Here is a 19,451-nt window from a genome sequence, read left to right as displayed (position 1 = left end):
GTATAACGGCGCTTACGCTTTGCGCTAAACCCGGCCGCGCCAAGGAACGCCCTACCACGCGTTTTTTTTTATTTTTTTTTATTTTGTTATCACACTCTGTGTGAAACGACCGCTGGTACTGTGGATGCAAAAGGGAGAGAGCAGTGACTGTGGACGGTCATCTAGTCACAGATAAATAGCAGGACTACCTTTAAATGGTTTTCATCCTGCGCCGAGTGACACTTTGCGGTTTTTCCCTGCTTATTTGGTCGAATCATTGCTGAGAGCTCCATTCAACGGTAGCTCTTCCACAGAGACTTATCATTCGAACTGCCCGATCCTGTTTTCACAGACTGTTGAAAATGGGCAAAGATTATTACAAAACCCTGGGCATTTGTAAAGGTTCCACTGAAGAAGACATAAAGAAAGCCTACAAGAAACAAGCGCTGAAATGGCACCCGGACAAAAACAAATCAGGAGCCGCAGAGGAGAAATTTAAGGAAATCGCTGAGGCGTATGAAGTCCTCAGTGATCCGAAGAAAAGGGAAGTTTATGATCAGTATGGCGAGGAAGGTAATTTGCTTATTGACCATACATTCTACCTCTGTGTGATGGCTTTTTATTCACAGCGTTGTAAACTGCCATGAATCCGGGTGGACGTAAAACGGGCTTTAATTTAACACTGTCAGCTGCAGGCCAAAAACAAATATTGAGCACAATGACAAATCGACACGTAACATTAATAATCTATTTAACAGATTATGTGCAGGAATTCATGCTGAGCCTGTGGTTCCTTTAAAGCTGCTGCTCTGCATCCAGATGGTCATGGGTGGGAAGCTTGTGATATGGGCAAAAAATAAAGATGTCATGTTGTGCTTTTTATCAGTTGCATTCACCATCAAAATCGCCAAAGGTCCTGAGCATCTTCTGAAAATGCTACAAGTAAAACAATTTGTGTTGTCTCATTAAGAATGCAAATACTCTGGAATATTAAACCTCCACAGATGAAGTAAGGCTACTTTGAAAGTGTAAACAACTGTTTGCTCTTTTTTTCTGTAAAATAGGAATATTTAGAATATCTTGAATTGTAAATGCAAATGATATCCCATTAATAATGTCTATTTATTATCAGGTCTCAAAGGAGGAAATGGCCTTACTGGGGAAGGTCAAGGCAACACTTCCACTTACACCTTTCATGGGGACCCGCATGCCACCTTTGCTGCTTTCTTTGGGGGTACAAACCCTTTTGATATCTTCTTTGGACGTAAAGCAAGTGGCCGTGATGATGAGGACATGGAGATGGATGGAAATGATCCATTTGGGGCATACACTAGTTTCAACCTGAATGGATTCCCACGGGATGGGCACGTTGGCCCTGGAGGCCAGCCACACCGTAAGCAGGACCCACCCATTATTCATGAACTTAGAGTCTCCCTGGAGGAGGTCTTCCATGGCTGCACCAAAAGGATGAAAATCTCTCGCAAACGGCTTAATCCTGATGGCAGGACCATGTGCACTGAGGATAAGATCCTCACTATAGAGATAAAGCGTGGCTGGAAAGAGGGGACGAAGATCACCTTCCCACGGGAGGGAGATGAGTCACCCAACACCATTCCTGCTGACATTGTTTTCATCATCAAGGACAAGCCACACCCCCACTTTAGAAGGGAGGGGTCAAACATTGTGTATCCTGTGCGTGTGACCTTGAGACAGGTGAGGTTCTTTCTACTTTTGACGCCCACATCAGCTCAGTTTAGGAGTATATAATTTTATTTATGTCTGAGGGAAGGATTAGTCAGAGATGGGTGGATATTTATTTTAAAGCGGTCTTAAATCTCAGCTGCATTAAAATAGCGACAATGAATACACTAGAGGTATACTGTCTCAACAGTTATTTTCCCTAGAAAGTGCAGTCATAGTGAATGAACACCGTACTAATCTAAATAGACTTGAGTGATGATAGAGTGATGCTTATGTAATATAGATGGTAGAAACCAAGAAGCAAAACTGTATTGTGGGGAAGGCAAAGAACCCTTATTCGCCCACTCACCTACACAGAGATGGAAAAAAAAGTGCATTGTTCCTTGTAATCATAATAAATGTTGCACCGATTTTGCATATGGCTCATCATGGCAAGTTATATGCCATACATCTATCTTCCAGTGCTTTGTCCCTTAAAAAAGCAATTTAAAACAAAAAGCGTCAACAGTAAATGACCACGGAAAGGTACATTTCACCCCATATTAATACATCATTTGTCCTCAGTGGTTCAATCACTCAATCTTTATTTTATATATAATATGTTACAATCAAAATTGTCTCTAGGCACTTTACAGAATCTGAGGGCCTGACCCCTAACAGGCAAGGAAAAACTCCCCTTTAACAGGAAGGAACCTTGAGAAGGATCGGTCTCATATTGGGGGAACCCTCCTGCTGGTGGCCGACTGGGTAGAGAGGGAGGAGGAGGAGGACAGGTATAAGAAAGAATAGGCAGCGATCATGGAAATACATTAATTACAACAAACTGTCAATATAAGAGTTAAGTGGGTCAGAGGTCAGCAGGTCAGCACACAGCTGGATACAGAGAGGAGAAGGTAGAGGCACAAAAACTACACCAGAAAATGTGCTCAGGATCCAGTAATGTTTTTAAGGAACAATTTAAGCATCTCAAGCATCTCCACTAGCTTTTCACAAATTTCCCTGAGGGTGTCATCCCAAGGGATCAATAAAGTCTAGTCTAATTACTGCCACCTTGTAGGACCGGGGTACATTTGCTAAAGAACAATTGATCTGGTCAAGAATAGAGCTGCCTATCAGTGGTAAAACATCCCATAACATCCCTGTGTTGGGATGAGATCTGAAAGACAAGTGGTGAACTTAGATCTTTGAATTAAAGATGACATCTCAGAAAAATATATGGGGGAAAAGGGGTTTAAGGGCTCGTTGGAGACCCTGTATGTTTCTACAGTCAACACATCTGGTGATAATTTTAAACAGTCCACATTTAATTGTGCTGTTAGTTTCTTCTATTTGTGCTTTGGTATTGATTTTAATAAGATTATGGTGATTGACCGCTCCCTTCCTCTGTGCTTGGTGAACTTTTAATCATGGAACAGGGACTATCTATGTACCGGTATAGTGCTAAAAATGTTATTGTTGGTGGTTGAAGGTTCTACGGAATCAGCAGAGAAGTGTGTAAGACTACAACTCTACATCCTGGTCTGGACTCTGGTTTGTCAGGTTACTCTGGGTCTAATAAAATTGACCAAATTCATAGAAATTAAAAAGGCACTACCACTGGTGGGATAGACACCGTCTCTCTTAATCAGACCAGGATTTCCCCAAAACCTGTTCCAATCAACTACAAAGGACACCTGGTTTTTGGGGTGCCACCGTTACAGCCAGCAACGAAGCGATGACATGCGACTAAACATTTCATTGTTGGCCAGTTTGGGGAGGGGACCAGAGAACATTACGGTGTTTAACACCGTTTTTGGTTAGTTAAACACTGACTTTATTAATTTTGGTGACCTCTGACTGACGAAGCTGGGTGATGTTTGCTCCGACATGAATAATAACTGTGGAGAGCTGCCATCTGGAGAGTGAAAAATGGCAGCTTTAATGGAGTTAGTCCAAGAGTTTGAAAAAAATATCAGTATGCAGAAGGTTTGCTCTGTTGGTCACAAGAGCAATGTCTGTGAATCATCTCCAGTGACTGACTAAGCAGTTATTTTGATTAAAGACCAACTTGAAATGCTTGCAAGCTAAGTTTATAAAATGCAGGTGACTTTAAAACCCATAACAAACAAAAAACTGACTATTTTGGAGCATCCTTCTCATAACTGACTCCAGCATATTATCCTATTACAGATGTAGTTGGTTAGAACAAAAACAAATGTCTCAGTAAAAGCACAGATGTGTTTATTTAGGAAAATATATATTTACGGCCCAATTATTACTTTAGAATCAGCAGCAGTTAACCTTTTGACTTTGTTTAGTTTTGTATGTGTCTTAATAAAAGTGAGTGTTGCAATCAGTGAAAACAAAGCAATGCAAATTTGTCATCTGCCATTTAGCTGTAATAGTTTTACTTTTATGTGATTCATCAAAATCTTTAACAGACAAAACCCAGTCAACTGCTCAGACTATAATTACTTAGGATAAGAACTGCATCAAATGTAATGCCACAATAATTTATTTTCGAATGACAGCAGAATTATAAAAAATATTGAACAGCTCCATGTATTAGTTTGGAGAATAATATTGCCTACTTGTGAGGTTGTGTGGGATGTTGTACTCTAGATTATTTCTCTGACTGCCATTTTTCTTTTTTCTCAGTCATTGTGCGGCTGCTCGGTTACTGTTTCAAGCATAGATGGAAAGACATGCAACATGAAGATCACAGATGTCATCAAGCCTGGCATGAGAAAAACTGTTGCTGGACAGGGGCTTCCCTTCCCAAAAAATCCAGAGCAGAGGGGGGATCTGGTGGTAGAATTTGATGTTAATTTTCCTGACACATTGCCTGGAAATGCCAAGGATGTCTTGAAACGGCATTTACCTACGTAATATAAAGAAAAGGAGAGTTAACCACATTACAGCACTCACCCACTTTACCAAACACACATACAGGCAGTACTGGAAAATCACATGGACCTCCTACTCATGAACGTGCTATTTCTATTTTTGAGTTGTTTTTTTAAGGCAGCGCATGCTGCCAAGCAGATATACAATGGATGCAGGAGTCAGACTGTCTGGATTTTATCCTTCAGAAAGTTACAATTGTTTTGGATGTAGATTATTACTATGGTTTTCTTTTTTGTGTTTTTTGGCAGAAAATGAATCTAAACTTGTGAAAATTGCAATCATTATATTTTCCTTTTGATCTACTGGTAGTTAAGACTTTAATACAAATATAGCTTCACTGTCATTAATGTTGTTTTTAATATTACTAGGTCCAGACTTCAAATTGGAACTTATTCATATTCTAAGATAAAAAAAAAGTTTTATTAAGATATATTTATGCATGTAAGGATTTTAAAATGAATCTTTACACATGGAATAATATCCAGCTGCTTTAGTTGTGAACATGATTTAACCTAACAATAATCATTCTGTCTAAACATCTTAATGCCACACCTATGATGTGAATGAATTATCAAAGCAAAGGAGGCATGCTCATCAACACAGATTGAGAGATTTGTGAACATTTGAGAGAAATCAGCCTTCTGTGTACATTAAGTCTTTGAGTTCAAAAATGTGAGCAAAAACAAGTGTTTATATTTTTGTTCAGTGTATAACTGTTGAATAACTTAAATCAGTTGCCAACTTTATTGACTATGAATTAATGATTGAGTAATTTTAAGAAAGTGTTACATTGTTCTTTGTAGACCCACAGATTTCTGGTATTCTTTGTAATTTACTAGAAAATAAAGAACCATGGGCTTTGAGCAGCAGATTGAATGTACATTTTACCGATAAGTTAATGGGAAAAATCCTTGGGATAGCTCTAAATTCACAATTCTTAAGTGTATAAAAAAATCTAATTTGATATCTACAAACAATACATGCATTAAAGAGTATGCACTATTCTATTGAAAAAAGAAATCGCAAGAGAAGCTCTGTATTTTCTTTTTAAATGTAGTCTTTTAATCCTGTGTTGACCACGTCTATACCTCATAGCCTTTCATTTAATTGCTTTACAGCGATTATCCCAGTGTTATAGTGCATAGGTGCGGCCCACCGGGACGACGCGACTCGGGTCCGGTTTTACACACTGCGCCTGCGTCCCATGACACGCTGGGGAAAAACAGAGCTGCTTTTGTTAGCCAAGGGGCTTTATTCCAGTCTCACCACCTACCTGTTGCTCTCTCGTCACATTTATTCGCTGTTCAGGTCAGAATCTCTTGGAACCTCTGGTACAGTCAGCGCTGAGCTGCGTTCAGGTGAGGAAAGTCGGAGTGAGAGCGGAAGTAAGGGAAAATAGAGGTAAGAAGGAAGTAAATACGGACAGCGCAAACCCGCGGCACTCAACAGGTTAGCTACGTCTATGTTATCGCTGCGGCTCCACTTTTAATAGTTGAAATTGAATTATAGCTTGCAAAGACAACAAAAATGCCACTCGGACCGTGGAGGAAGAAAAATAAACCGACAAAAGAGCATTTGGTGGAGAACGAGGAGTTGAGTGGCGGACAGGCAGGTGCTGGGACACTGAGCAAATCTTCCATGAACAGAGCGGGGCTCCCGCCTCCACCTGCCAATCTGCGGCCCAAACTGGTGTTCCACACGCAGCTGGCACACGGAAGCCCCACCGGCAGGATCGAGGGATTTGCCAATGTCAAGGAACTGTACGCTAGAATAGCCGAGGCATTTAAGATAAATCCACCTGAGGTAAGTAAGCTGTTATTCTGTGCTGCTTGGGACGAAACGGGGAGTCATAATTATGTGTTGCGTTTAAGTGCTGTGCTCGATATCAGCATTTATATTTAAGTTTTAATAAAGTAGTAATAAACATAAAACGATGAAGAGGAGGTGATTTAAAAAAAAACTGTAAATTGACATCAGCTCAAAATGCATTTGTTGCGTTATTGCACTTTACACATTGCATTTTTTTGTCTAGTATTTTCATGTTTATGGTTGTACTTGTTACCCGCCACATGTCCAGTGTTCAATCTATCCAAAGAAAAGGTATTCTAGGGAGTGAATGGTAACGTGTTCTTTACTGTCCGGACAACAACATTGCATAGTTGCTGCCTTCAATTTAAGTGTCTGAGATAATAATTCCACAAACTTGCCCTTTAAACCCTACAATGGATTTTATGTGAGGTCCAACTAAACAGCTATATTAAATAATTAACAGATTATAAAAATTAAATAGCTCCTCCACAACTAGTTGAAGTAAAAGTTGATAATATTATTAGGGGTTTAATAGTGTAACAATGTGCACTGTAATCTTATTCTAAGAAGCAAACATTCTCATTATTCATAGAGAGTAATTTCTTTTGGAAAGTTGAATATATGACAAAAATATTTTTTAAACATACATTTTTGCAGAAATTGTTTTGTGAGAAGTTTTGCATAAGGAAAAACCCATGTTCCCATTAATTAAAGTTATCCATCAATGTCGTGTCTGAGTTGTTTTGGTTTAAAGGCACACCCTACCATTTCTATACTCTATGCTCACCCCAGACATAAAAGAATGTGCGATCCTCTGTCTAAATTTCAGAACACTTGAAAGCTACCTCAACCAGTCTGAGTTGCATGATTGTCTTTTGTCCATCTCAGTGTGACCATATTGATAAGCAGGGCAGCCTGTTATCCACCTGATTTGTTGTAAGAGCTAGATCTAAACTTACCCTCCTAAAACTGAAAAATACAACTGTTATAGTCAACACATGCAATAATTGGGAAGGAATTTCTCTCATTTGGGTTTGACCACTGACTTTATATAACAGCTCCTAATGTAATGATAGAAATTATTCATTGGGAATGCTCACACTGCAGAGTTTTTCCTTCAGGTATTTGTTTAATCATTACTATCAGTGCTGTACAATGTTGTTTAGCATCTCTCTTAACTTGCCAGCATGCCCTTGAGCTATGCATTTAAAAGGAGCAAAAATGTTTATTGGGCTGACTAGATACAGATCATTTCTACAAAGTTGAATGTACTGGGTGTATTTTTTTGTCATTTCTGTTAAAAAGTGGCTTGAATTAAATTACCAGGATGGAAAGAATTGATATGAATTGCCTGAACTAGTATCAAATACTGCAGTGATGTTGACAATTCCACAAAGTTTCTACAAACAGAGAGGGAATAGAAAAAGTCCTCATTGTCCCATCAAGCAAAGCTGTGCCACATTGGTACTCTTGGTGCAGACGCAGAAAGAATTGCTGGTACGATCAATGAAATTTGTGATATTCAAGTACTGTGAAGTTAACCACAGGAAGCATCTCGTATCCGGTTCAGTGGGCAAAGCCACAAATATAACCAGATAAGTTGTCCTGGGCAGTCAGAGTAATCCCAGAGGACCCAGTATAGCAGCTCTGTCCTGAGCCTTTTTTCTTCATGACATGACTTTGGTGCCACGTTGACTCAATGTGCTGTTTATTCTCCAGAAGTCCCAAAGCAGTAGTAGATGATACACAAAATTCAAAGCGTTTATCCAAAATTAGATCACCAGATTCGTATATCATGTTAAGTCTTGATTGCGATATTTGGGTCACTGGTTGGCTGTAGATTAAAGTGTCATTTGAAAGCACCTTTTACAAAGGTCTTTTAAATAACCATAAAAAATCTCTCAATATTTCATGAAAACATGAAAAAGGAACGAATGGATGTTTTGTATTTGGCATTTAGACAAAAATTAAAAGAAGTCATTTTTTATAAAGCTCAAAAAACTGGCTTTTGTCCATCTCAGGACTTATGACACCAGTTGTGCACCAATTACAATGCTGTCCTGGGATCCCTCCCCAGGAAGTTTCACAATCATTCACACCCAACAGCACAGGATGACCGGGAGGATCCACCCCTTTAATAATGCAAATTACCGCCAATGACAGCATTTGGGAAACCAGCACATTACATTTAACTCTCTGGGATTCCCAAAAGTAAATTTAGAACTGAAGAAGCCTCTTAAATATGCAGAGGAGTATTAGAGTCACTTGTGAGGAAAAAACCTGAGAAGTACATTTTAATCATCATGCACTTAGTGAAAAAAGTCAAAACACAATTTGAAACTCAATTTCAAGAATATATTCAAAATACAATTTTGGAAAAAAAAGTCCATATTCACTGTCAAGAATAAAGTGGATGGCTATGGATGGATGGATGACCCTAATACTTTCTATATGGATGAGATGTGAAACATTTAAAGGAAATCCAGTTAAATGTTCTAACACCAAGAGTTATTGAGGGAAACAATACGTTGATGATACACACAGTGAAATATTAGAAACTACTGACTGCAAATATGTAATTAATCTGGCGTGAAACACAAATTAACCCTTAGGAAAATGTAGTCAGCTCACTGAAACAAACATTAGCCAATGTGGGGGTAAAGTAATTACACGTAAATCTACAAGACACTACAGGTGTCGACCTTTGTAAATCAGTGGCTATAACACAAAGGTTGCAAAATGATTGGCTTAGCCTGTGACTAATTACATGATGAACAAGCACTGTGAATATTTTAGCCCAATGGCACAGATGATCTGAATAAATAAGGTTAGGGATGCCCATTAGGACTCACATTGACTAGCTGACGACTCTTACACTGTTCATGAAACAAATTTCTTGACAGCCATTCAATTCTTTGATCTAGTAGTAGGATAAATGATATTGGCTCCCACAAAACTAGTGAGAACTATATAAGTCTATCAAGTGAGCCAATACATCTTCCAGTTTCTTGTAACAGTATAGTTCTCCCTGGTAGACCTCTAATGAATTACAATAACCTCTAATGAAGACCTCTAATGAATTACAATAACCTGGAGGAACCAAAATCTACATGTGCAACATGCGTTGTACTACCGTTGTCATGCCACCTGTCCCAATAAATGTCAGATTATGCCTAGTAGGCAGGAGATAAATGTCACAGATATGAATCTTGTTGAGTGGTTTTTTGCTCAGGTCAAAGTCTGGTTACTGGCGCTGCAGGTCTACAGTTTGAGGTGTGGCTGTGTGGCCGTACAATTCCACTCAGCATAGCACTGCCATTTGCCTAACACTTTGAATATTTGGGCTGTGGTCACATGACAGAATTAGTTTTTATTTGTTTTTGCTGGTAATTGTGCAGAGAACAATACGTAATGTGGTGGCATGGGGTAAAATAGTCATACCTCCTTATATCAGATGCAGTTTTGTATTTACTGGTGCCGACTGTTTTTACCTTCCCATAAAGTAGACTACGTGATTACATCTCATGGAAATTAGAGTGAATTGTGCAACTTTCCTTTGGATAAAGGCCATCTTACAGTGTGTATTAGAGATGTAATGATACACTTAACAAATGGTAATATTTTCTCACGCTTTCACAGAAAAAGATTCCTTTATTTCTTAGACAAAAGCACATTTCTGAGGTAGGGTGTGATTGCAAAATGCAAACTATGCAATGAATGCATATTTCAACAAACATATACCTAAATATAAAAAAACTACAAAATATATTTAGTCTTATCCTCAGCAAATTAAAGAGAATCCTTTTTAATTCCTCTGCGGGAGGGTAAATTGTGCAAAACAACACACATGTTCTCATTTTAAAAGTGCAAGTGAAATTCTATTTTATCTTTAACAAAAATAAACTGAATAAAATGAATCAAAATAACTAAATGAATAATACAAATAAGTGAACTTTTCAAATATACAAGGGCTTGTATGTGTTCCTAGTTTGGGATTTATGTTTTTTAAAGGAAGAACAGCATTCCCACATCCTCAGCATTTTCTACACTCATGGTTATGCCTCCTGGCAAAGCAGGAATTATTTCATATTTATAATTAAGCATACTTCCATGCTTTTGTTTTATTTATTCATTTTTCAGTAAGGCAAGATAATGGTCCCATTTTCATGATATAGAATTTTTCCAAAGTTGTTACATTTGTTACATTGTGTTGTTTATGTCTATAATCCATGTCTGTGTGTACAGATTTTATTCTGTACCCTCAACACCCACAAGATTGACATGGACAAGCTGTTGGGGGGACAGATTGGCCTTGAGGACTTTATATTTGCCCACATCAAAGGGCGCAAGAAGGAGGTGGAGGTATACAAGTCTGAAGATGCTCTGGGTCTTACCATTACAGACAATGGAGCAGGTTACGCATTCATCAAGGTAAGGATTGGTGCTGCATTGATTTCTCTGTTTTGGTAACTAACTTGGTACAAAGTCTCAGGACTTTTCAATCTATGAGATGCAAGATAACGAAAATCTGTTCTGAGGATTATATGTGCACAATCCCATTTATAGTAGACACTTTTGTGGGGAACTTAACCCTAACCCATGATCTGACTACTGCGAACTGCATCATAGACAGGAAGTCTGGATGCATAAATTATTCATACCAGTCGAGTGCAAAGTGTTGTCCCATTTAGAGTCACATGTAAACACATTTATTGTTTCAAATGACTTTGTAGAGTATTTGTCACAGCTTGTGCAAGTGCCATTTTTCTTGGTTCTGGCTTGTTGTAGTCGATGTATTTAGATGGAAAACTTGCTTTCTCAGAAAACAGTCATTGTCAACCATGCTTAAATAATTTTATTATCAATGGTTTTTGACTTAGCTAATAAATATTTTCCACACATACACCTACAAAAATCTTTATTCAAACCATGTACTTCTTGCTTATAATGTGGGAAAGTAAAAAATTAAGAGAAGTAGAGTTGGAATTCTCTTAAACCAACATTTCTCTTCAACCTAGATGACTAAGAACATTCATCCATGATTGACTAACATTATTTCAGTGTCTGTACTTACATATTTTGTGGTTATTAATTTGTGGTCTTTCGCTCATCCTCTCCTGGCAGCGCATTAAAGAGGGCAGCGTGGTGGATGGAGTGAAAGTCATCTGTGTGGGTGACCATGTCGAGTGCATTAATGGATGCAACATAGTCGGGATACGACACTATGAAGTGGCGCGCATGCTTAAAGAACTGCCAAAAGACAAGTTTTTCACCCTCAGTCTGGTTGAGCCCCTGAAGGCCTTTGGTGAGTTGCTGTCAGGAAGGCTAAAGGAGTGATTTTGTGCACTTGCATCTTAAACTATTAAAGCAATGAAACAAAGTAGCATTTCCTTCTGCATCATTTAAAATGTAAAATTACTTTCATCCTGTCATTCTCCTTGAGTGAAAGCTTGATAGTTTATAATAATATGAGTTTCCTTGTGCGATAGAAATGCTTGAGCCCAGATCAAAGGGTGCCAAACCTAGTGACAACAAGATTGGCACTGGAAAAGGAACGCTGAGGCTTCGCTCCAAGGGCCCTGCGACTGTAGAGGAGGAAGTGAGGATTTTATATAATCTCACCTAATCCCTGCGTTTTTTCAGTTTGGACTGTTTTGTCACATCTTATTTTGAAGACTGTTGCCACCCATCATTATTTCAATAATTAATAATTTACATTATTGTTGTTCTCATTAACTTATACATTATAGCACACATGCAGTCAAACAAGATCAGAATAACGGAAGTCTAATTCTGGTTTATTTTTAGCCAACAGAATTTGAGGAGAATGCAGTGAGAAAAGTAGACGATCTCCTGGAGAGCTACATGGGCATCAGAGATACTGAACTGGGTGAGAATAAAAAGCACTGCCATTGTGATATCCTGTTGATCTGCACACCAATGTTTCCTAGTTGAACTGACCCTCTTATCTAGTGTTGATGTTTATAGCCAAGATGATTTTAAATACCGGTGCGAATGCATGCATTCTGTCCTGTGTGGAAATGGATTGGGGCATGGACCTCCCCTCAGCATTTATTTATACAGTTTTTTCCTCTTCTTTTGCGTTTTCTTTAGGCATATTTTTATATATTTAAAGCAATGTTTTCTAATCACCAGTACTCTAGCACTCTACTGGTAGTTACCACCACTGATGCTACTGCTACTACTATCCGTACTCCGTACTATTACTAACTGTATTACCAAACAACAATATTGTTTTCAAAAATTAGAACTGAATTGAATTTGTAGAACTCAATTTTTGGGGTGTGAGGAGGTCTTTTTTTAGTGTGGAAAGAATACATTTTGAGGTGAGGGATATAAGTGGCGTTTTTGGTTTTGAGGCATAGATCATCTTGTACTGTTATGTCCAATAGAAATTTACACGTGAATGATTTTTCCTTTTTATTATCATGGGTAATGTATCCCCTGTACATTACACATCAATTTCATTTTTAATATATGTATTTATGTATATTTTGTTGACAGCAATTTAATACATATATGTTATTTAGTGACACTTTTTACTTGTGCCTTTCCAGCTGCTACAATGGTTGAAGTTGGTCGCGACAAAAACAACCCAGATGAATTTGCCATGGCACTTGACGAGACCCTTGGAGACTTTGCTTTCCCTGATGAGTTTGTTTTTGATGTCTGGGGGGCCATCGGAGATGCCAAGCAGGGAAGATTTTAATGTTCCTGCTTCTTCCATGTGCCCACACCTGCTCTGTCCTTAATATTATTAGAAAAACATGGACAAACCCCCAACACAGCATGTGCGCCATTAGAAATGAATGCTGTTTGGTGTCACCCTGTCATTTGTAGATAGAATTTAACCAGCAGCATTTTTGTGTAATCTAAAGATGTGGGTATAATGTTTCTATTTTTGGACCTGTCTCCATCCCAGTGATGGAGGTGTATTATAATGCCTCCTCTCAAATTACAGCACATCTTTTAAAGCTCAGTACTCGTAGTGGCACGACAGACACACCAATTCAGTTTCAAAGTGATCAGATATAATCACAAATTATAGTTGTTGTATTACAGCTTCTTATATTTGACTGTTGCTGATTTTACAGCAACAGTGTAATCACGATGATTTTAGAGCTTTTATTTAAGCTTACCTTTTGCTTCTTTGTCTTAAAACCTGGAAAATGGCTTCATAGAAAGATGTCACTCTTGTTGATTTAAAAACATCTTATGCTGCTCTGCAGCTTGAGGTAGATCAGTGCACTTTCCCCTTTAAATAATTTTAACTTTTTAAAGATTACTACTGTCTCATGTTCTCCTTTTATTAGTACTATAATGTGCTGGGATGTCTTAATGTCAAAAATTAATCCTGCTTTTTTTGCCCTCTTTATTGTAACTTATTTTACCATAAAAGATCAAAGTTAAACATTTGTACTCAAACACAGGTACCGTCGTTTGTCAGCCATTAAAGGCTTTATTTGAAATAGCACAAATTGCAATTCACTTTAATAATAGCACTTGATATTTTAACTGCACTATTCTCCAAATCCCTGTCAGATGCTATATTTAATTGTGAATAAGTGTAATCTACTGCTTAAATGTAAATTTTACATACTGTTCGGCAAACCATAAGGGATTATCTCTTGAATAGACAATAAAATATGCTATTCTGTTTACAACACTGCCTCAAATGCATTGATATGAAGTAATACAACAAATTTTATTTGCATGTTGTATAAAAAGTCAAAACATCTAAAACAGGGGAAGGCTGGTTTAAAAAAAAAGAAGCATTTTCAAAAATTAATGTCAAAATATAAAAATGTGGCCAGCGGTAACTCAGTCTGTTGGAAACTGGGCCCAAAACAGCCTTATCTGGTAGTGTAGACCAAACATGAGTGTTCTGGTAGTAGGAGAAGGTACCAGAACACCTTCAGAGCACTGCCGAGGTACCTTTGAGCAAGGGTAGAAGAGATGAAAAAGATGTGGCCAACAAATCACAAGAATAGAGCATGTTTGTGCATGAATAAATGCTGTAATGTAACCAACAGTGTAGTGCAAGTTCCTTACAAGAAGACAATCATTGGATTGCTTGATTAAAATGAATTTCAGTCTATAATGAAACATCATGTTAGTTGAAAAAAGGATAAAAAATATTCCACGATTGAAGTTTCCATCAAGGAAGCTGTTATCCTAGGTTTGTCAAATCTTCTACAGCTAATTAATACATGTACTGGTATGTGGGATTTAATAAGAACAATTTACAAAAACAAAAGTTTAAAAACAATGACATCACAATGTGTTAAGAGGAGAAAGAGTACAAGACAAGATGTGCTACTAAAGCCCTGAGGCCTTTGTCTTGGATGGACAACTGCGATGCGCCTACTGTCTCAGATGTTAGTAGAAATGGTGAACTGGGGTATTGTGGACCAGGGAGTGGAAGTGTAGTTCTAAGAGTCTGATGCCCGTTTGTGTCTACAGCTCATCTCCAGTGTGCCCCTGCTTGAAGGAGTCACCAGTCAACTTCTTTTGTGCCTCCTCCATACTGGAAACAACTGAGCAAATAAAAGAAACACAAGTCACAATTTAAATTATAAGGCTACGTCACTTTTGAGATTTCAGTTTAATCAGTTAGAAAGTTACCTTGGTCTGCATTGCTGTAGAAGTATTTGTAGTTTGGGTTTCCATTCTTGTTGGTGATTTCAGGGTGTACTTTACCTCTTGGATCTGAGACCGTCACATAATACTGTTGGTCAATTCTAAAAGCAATCTGGTTAATTTTATTGTACATCATTCTCAGTTTCTAACACATATTTAAAAGCAATCTTGAGCCCTAAAGCTAGGTTTGCTTGGAGAAAAATGCTATGATGTGGCATTTAAGGCATCATAAGTCTAATCGGATTATAAAAGTTTTTGACTTTGTGAAGTAGTTTAAAAAAAAAATGACAACATGAACCCCTCCATACCAAGGAAAATAATCCGTGGAATGTATCCCCCATCAGGGCTGAAAGCCTCATCCTTGGGCTCCTCCTCATCCTAAACAAATGATATGTAGAAAGAAATTAAGCCCCCTCAACAAAACCTCATAACATGTTATTGATGGATGACAGAAAAAATAGCATATACCGGTAAATAGAAATCATGCAAAATTAAGAGCAATTTTTTTTTTTTTAACTGAACAACTGAAGGATAGCAGCTTTTCCTCACCTCCAGGTTGACCATGACAAAGTTGTGTGCAAGCTCAGAGATTTCCTTAGACTCAGCAAATTTGGGTTTGAGTGCTTAAAAAAAAGAACAAAAGTCAATTAATTTAAATTCATACTTTGTTTGAAAACTACTGCTTATTCCCATTTACAGTCACATGACGGGCTAGATTCAATCCCCGGAGTCACTAGTTCAGAGTCAGGAATGCAACCCTGAAAAGGTCACAGTTCCTAACTGTTAGGACCTAACAGAACACACATAATTCATTCACACCAAGGGCCAATTTGAACTCTTCAATTTGCCTGATGTGCATGTTTCTGGACTGGAAGGAAACCAGAGTACCTTAAGAATGTCCACATTGCATTGTTGCATTGATATTGCATAAATATGGTTTCACTATATAAATGAGTGGCATGAAAAGACCTAAAACAGTATGGCTAGGACATCAGTCAACCTCAGTGCAATGCTGGAACTGTCAGATGTATAGTGTGGAATTATAGAGTCTGAATAGAATGAAAGACCTACAAAAGGCTCTGTCTTAAACCTAAGTGTGTGTTTTTTGCTGAAGGCCCCTACAGTCTGGCACAGATGGTGAGAGGTGCTGTCCACGATGGCGAATAGTTTGGCCAGAGCCCTAGATGTATTTTGACATGGACACTGGGAACAATAATGTCTATACTAAATCTTAAATGTTTGTTTTACCTTTACAAGCGCCACACCAGCTTTTGTGGATGATCACCATTACTGGAAGCCCACTGTAAGAATAAATACATGCACAATACACATAAAGTGTAGCATCATCTTGTAGTTATGCTATATTCACAGTGCTTTTGACACACTCCATCCGTAGAAATGTAGGGGACTTCTTTTAAACCTGTATGTGCCTTGGGGACACTACGATTGGGGAAATAGTCTCCATGGGTCTAACCCAGGGGTGGGCAAACATTTTGATTCGTGGGCCACAATGGGTTCTAACATTTGACAAAGGGGCCGGACCAGGAGCAGATGGATTGATGGAGTGCTTTGGTAACCTCACCTCATTGGAGGAAAAAATACACATCTTGGGATATGGAGAAAACATGTGCTTTAATTTCAAATGAAAATGAAGAGAAGCATTACAACAAAATATCTGACTTTGGAATGAGTCTTAAAACACTTAAAATCAAATGAATAAAATGTGCCTTTTTAAAAAAAATTAATAACCATTTCTATTTTAAAGCACTGAAAGTTCTGTTATCCTTCAGGATATCACCATCACTCTCCTCCTGACTGTCTTTTTTCTAGTGGGAAAACACCATAATTGCAGTGAAAATTTAACATTAACAAGGTTTATTCATTTAATTTTTCAAGTTTGGCGGGCCGGATTAAAACGTTTAACGGGCCGCGTGTGGCCCCCGTGCCTTAGTTTGCCCATGCCTGGTCTAACCTTACCTGGCCTCGGCTTCTTTTTTGCCATCATCTAGCGTCCTCCAGTGGATGTTATCTCCAAACCCTGCAGGGGAGAACATTTCATGGGAACACCACTACCGGTGTTACATTTCAACAACGGGTGGGGCTGCTAAAGATTTACCATAAAGAGCCTTGAGAACACTAGGTTTGAATAAAACCCAATGTTCCACTTTTTGTGCGAAATTCGATTCATTTTCCATTTGTTTTGTCCTGTTATTTTATTTTTTTAAATTAAGCAACTTTTGACTATTTTATCTTTTCATTTGGACTGTAGCTATACGTTACTTATCAATGCTGTGATTTATTATTATTTAACAGATTTAACATCATGTTACTTTTTTCCAATTATGCTCAGAAATCTGTGTTTCTATTTCATAACATTTTATAGATCTGCACAGAATTACGTGTATAGGACACGGAGTCTGTTGTCCCGGACCCGTGTATACAGCTAGTTCATCTAGCTGCGGTGGCACTATCAAAAGACAGAGCACCGTAACTACACAACAGACACCAAATACTTCAGGGAGTACTCACCTTTCCCACTCACAGCTTGGACGCCCTCCTGAAAATAGGTTAAAAAATGTAACAGGAAAAAGAAAACTACGTTCATTAAAGGTGTTTGCATTTTGAGTTGCCTTTCACAATCACACACCACTGCAGGGTAAATTCAACCTCTACTCATCAGCCGGATAACCGGACACGACCGTTCTTTTTCTTCTTCTTCTTCGAGATTCTACGGCGGCGGCAGCATTACCGCCACTTTGTGGTCTGTAATATAACTACAATTACTTCCAGTTCAAACTTCATATATTTTACAACAAAAACCCAACAACCCGACATATGAACTCCTAATCCAGTTGCTGTTACAAATTCCAAAATATAGCCGCTGACCAATCCCCAGATGTCCTCTTCATAATTATTTTATAGTTAATCATTATTCCATCCCCCTCTGTTTCTTCTTTTCAATTTGATTCATTCCTTTTGATACCTCTTACATTTCTATAGTTTCTCCTCTACAACTCACATTTCCCACCTTGTTGTTTTCCCATAATCTCTTCCTGGGGAGAATTGTCGCTTTCCTCCTGTTCCTAACCGCATACCTTGGAATTACATTGGAATAATATAATACAACTGTCTCCCTTTATTTCTATTATTCCATTGGTTTTGCCATTGTTTCTTCACTTCCTTCTCTTTTTTAAATCACAGCTATTGCTTCTGTTTTGCCCAGAGTTTCTTCAATTAATTCCGTGTCTGCCCTTTAAACCTGTTTTGCATATTTATGTTGCAGTTAATTTCCATTTCAATGCTGAAAGAAAATCTGTACAATCTATTACTAATTGGTTTTATTCCCTCTATCCACTGTAATGACATAATTATTGCTATTAATTCTGCTGAGAAAACTGTTCAAAGCTCATCTGTTAATCTTGCTGTCTCCTTCAGTGACTTAGCTGGTTGATAACTGAAAAAGACAGAGATTTTCATTACTATGAAATAAAAAGTAAATATATTAAAACCAGACACAATGACACAGGTGGGATATTGGTGATGTTTTCATGCCTCGTAATCATATTTTTATTGCTGCAGTTTGAATTGCATTGACCTTTTAAAATTGTGTTTCTGATTCTGAGCCCGATGCTATACATCCAAAATCTATAATTGATCTTAATTGTGTATTGGCCAATAAAGTCTATTAACCAACCACATCTCTAGAAATTTAGCAATTTACACTCTTTCTAATTAAATCATATTCTTTAAACTTGTATTTCTTTTCAGTGGAAAACATAACTCCACCGAAAATCTCAATCCCACACTTGCTGCCCATAATTGCAACTTGTTAATGGCATATTGTAATCGTTCAACAACATATTGTAACAAAAACATATAGTGATCTTTTAACAACATATTCCTGCCCCATTTCCATAATGACCCATCATCAGAAAATATGATTTTCCTATTGTAGTGTCAACTGATTTGTAAATGTAATTTATCATAATTGAAAATAAGATAGTGCTAATCACTCTCTGAAAACACAAGCATTGTCCATATTATGTTTTAATCAACCAAATTTAGCAGATATCAATTTTTTTTATTTTTATAACTTCATAATTGATCAAACTGCTTTGGAAAGTTGAAGTAAATCACACAATATTAAATACATGTTATCCTTTTTAAGGAACAATTTTAATATTACTGGATAGACCACTTGTGGTGCACTTTTCTAGCATCATCATAATAAACTAACTGGAAATGCCATGAACTGTTTTCTAATAACTGATCTATCACTTAAAATTTCACTTGCAGGTGTGGCATCCAAACCAGATTTGGCATGCTGCTGTTACACTCTGATTGGGTGGAATCACACTTTCTGCATATCAGAAGGTGTGATGAATTTACCCAAATGCCCAAAATGCAGGGACAAC

General features: G+C 37.8%; 3 protein-coding genes across 4 annotated transcripts; 2 read left to right on the top strand and 1 right to left on the bottom strand.

Moving 5' to 3' along the window:
• The first annotated feature begins 34 nt into the window (after positions 1-34).
• dnajb4 (DnaJ heat shock protein family (Hsp40) member B4) lies at positions 35-5,435 on the top strand. The gene is made up of 3 exons (XM_057056675.1): positions 35-552; positions 1,112-1,692; positions 4,318-5,435. Exons 1-3 carry the CDS (start codon positions 342-344, stop codon positions 4,546-4,548), a joined length of 1,023 nt encoding a protein of 340 aa, XP_056912655.1. The 5' UTR covers positions 35-341; the 3' UTR covers positions 4,549-5,435.
• A 317-nt stretch (positions 5,436-5,752) lies between these two features.
• gipc2 (GIPC PDZ domain containing family, member 2) lies at positions 5,753-14,060 on the top strand. 2 transcript variants are annotated; one of them, XM_057056677.1, is made up of 7 exons: positions 5,753-5,924; positions 6,076-6,369; positions 10,621-10,806; positions 11,500-11,680; positions 11,865-11,974; positions 12,184-12,265; positions 12,954-14,060. In XM_057056677.1, the coding sequence occupies exons 2-7, from the start codon at positions 6,094-6,096 to the stop codon at positions 13,103-13,105; spliced, it is 987 nt and encodes a 328-aa protein (XP_056912657.1). In that variant the 5' UTR covers positions 5,753-5,924; positions 6,076-6,093; the 3' UTR covers positions 13,106-14,060. The 2 variants fall into 2 exon arrangements, with proteins under 2 accessions (XP_056912657.1, XP_056912656.1); XM_057056676.1 differs by having other exon boundaries at positions 5,758-5,967.
• Positions 13,833-17,764, bottom strand: txndc12 (thioredoxin domain containing 12 (endoplasmic reticulum)). Its single transcript, XM_057056678.1, has 7 exons — positions 17,566-17,764; positions 17,014-17,074; positions 16,285-16,337; positions 15,586-15,659; positions 15,345-15,414; positions 15,022-15,105; positions 13,833-14,933 (listed from the first exon to the last, which is right to left on the bottom strand). Exons 1-7 carry the CDS (start codon positions 17,654-17,656, stop codon positions 14,854-14,856), a joined length of 513 nt encoding a protein of 170 aa, XP_056912658.1. The 5' UTR covers positions 17,657-17,764; the 3' UTR covers positions 13,833-14,853.
• Between the last annotated feature and the right edge of the window lie 1,687 nt (positions 17,765-19,451).

Source organism: Takifugu flavidus, chromosome 15 (genome assembly GCF_003711565.1).
Source record: "Takifugu flavidus isolate HTHZ2018 chromosome 15, ASM371156v2, whole genome shotgun sequence".
In the NCBI taxonomy this organism is placed as follows: Eukaryota; Metazoa; Chordata; class Actinopteri; order Tetraodontiformes; family Tetraodontidae; genus Takifugu; species Takifugu flavidus.
The sequence above is the reverse complement of the archived record's forward strand: the minus strand, read 5'-3'. Positions and strand labels throughout refer to the sequence as shown.

What these genes read in the sequence shown, in the direction of transcription:
- dnajb4 (XM_057056675.1), top strand. Translation starts at nt 342, where the DNA reads ATGGGCAAAGATTATTACAAAACCCTGGGCATTTGTAAAGGTTCCACT. An exon ending in TGATCAGTATGGCGAGGAAG is followed by an intron (nt 553 to 1,111) that starts GTAATTTGCTTA and finishes ATTTATTATCAG; the next exon opens with GTCTCAAAGGAGGAAATGGC. An exon ending in TGCGTGTGACCTTGAGACAG is followed by an intron (nt 1,693 to 4,317) that starts GTGAGGTTCTTT and finishes CTTTTTTCTCAG; the next exon opens with TCATTGTGCGGCTGCTCGGT.
- txndc12 (XM_057056678.1), bottom strand. Translation starts at nt 17,656, where the DNA reads ATGCAAACACCTTTAATGAACGTAGTTTTCTTTTTCCTGTTACATTTT. An exon ending in TTGTCATGGTCAACCTGGAG is followed by an intron (nt 15,415 to 15,585) that starts GTGAGGAAAAGC and finishes TCATTTGTTTAG; the next exon opens with GATGAGGAGGAGCCCAAGGA. An exon ending in TCCACGGATTATTTTCCTTG is followed by an intron (nt 15,106 to 15,344) that starts GTATGGAGGGGT and finishes TGACGGTCTCAG; the next exon opens with ATCCAAGAGGTAAAGTACAC.
- gipc2 (XM_057056677.1), top strand. Translation starts at nt 6,094, where the DNA reads ATGCCACTCGGACCGTGGAGGAAGAAAAATAAACCGACAAAAGAGCAT. An exon ending in CTGCGACTGTAGAGGAGGAA is followed by an intron (nt 11,975 to 12,183) that starts GTGAGGATTTTA and finishes GTTTATTTTTAG; the next exon opens with CCAACAGAATTTGAGGAGAA. An exon ending in CATCAGAGATACTGAACTGG is followed by an intron (nt 12,266 to 12,953) that starts GTGAGAATAAAA and finishes GTGCCTTTCCAG; the next exon opens with CTGCTACAATGGTTGAAGTT.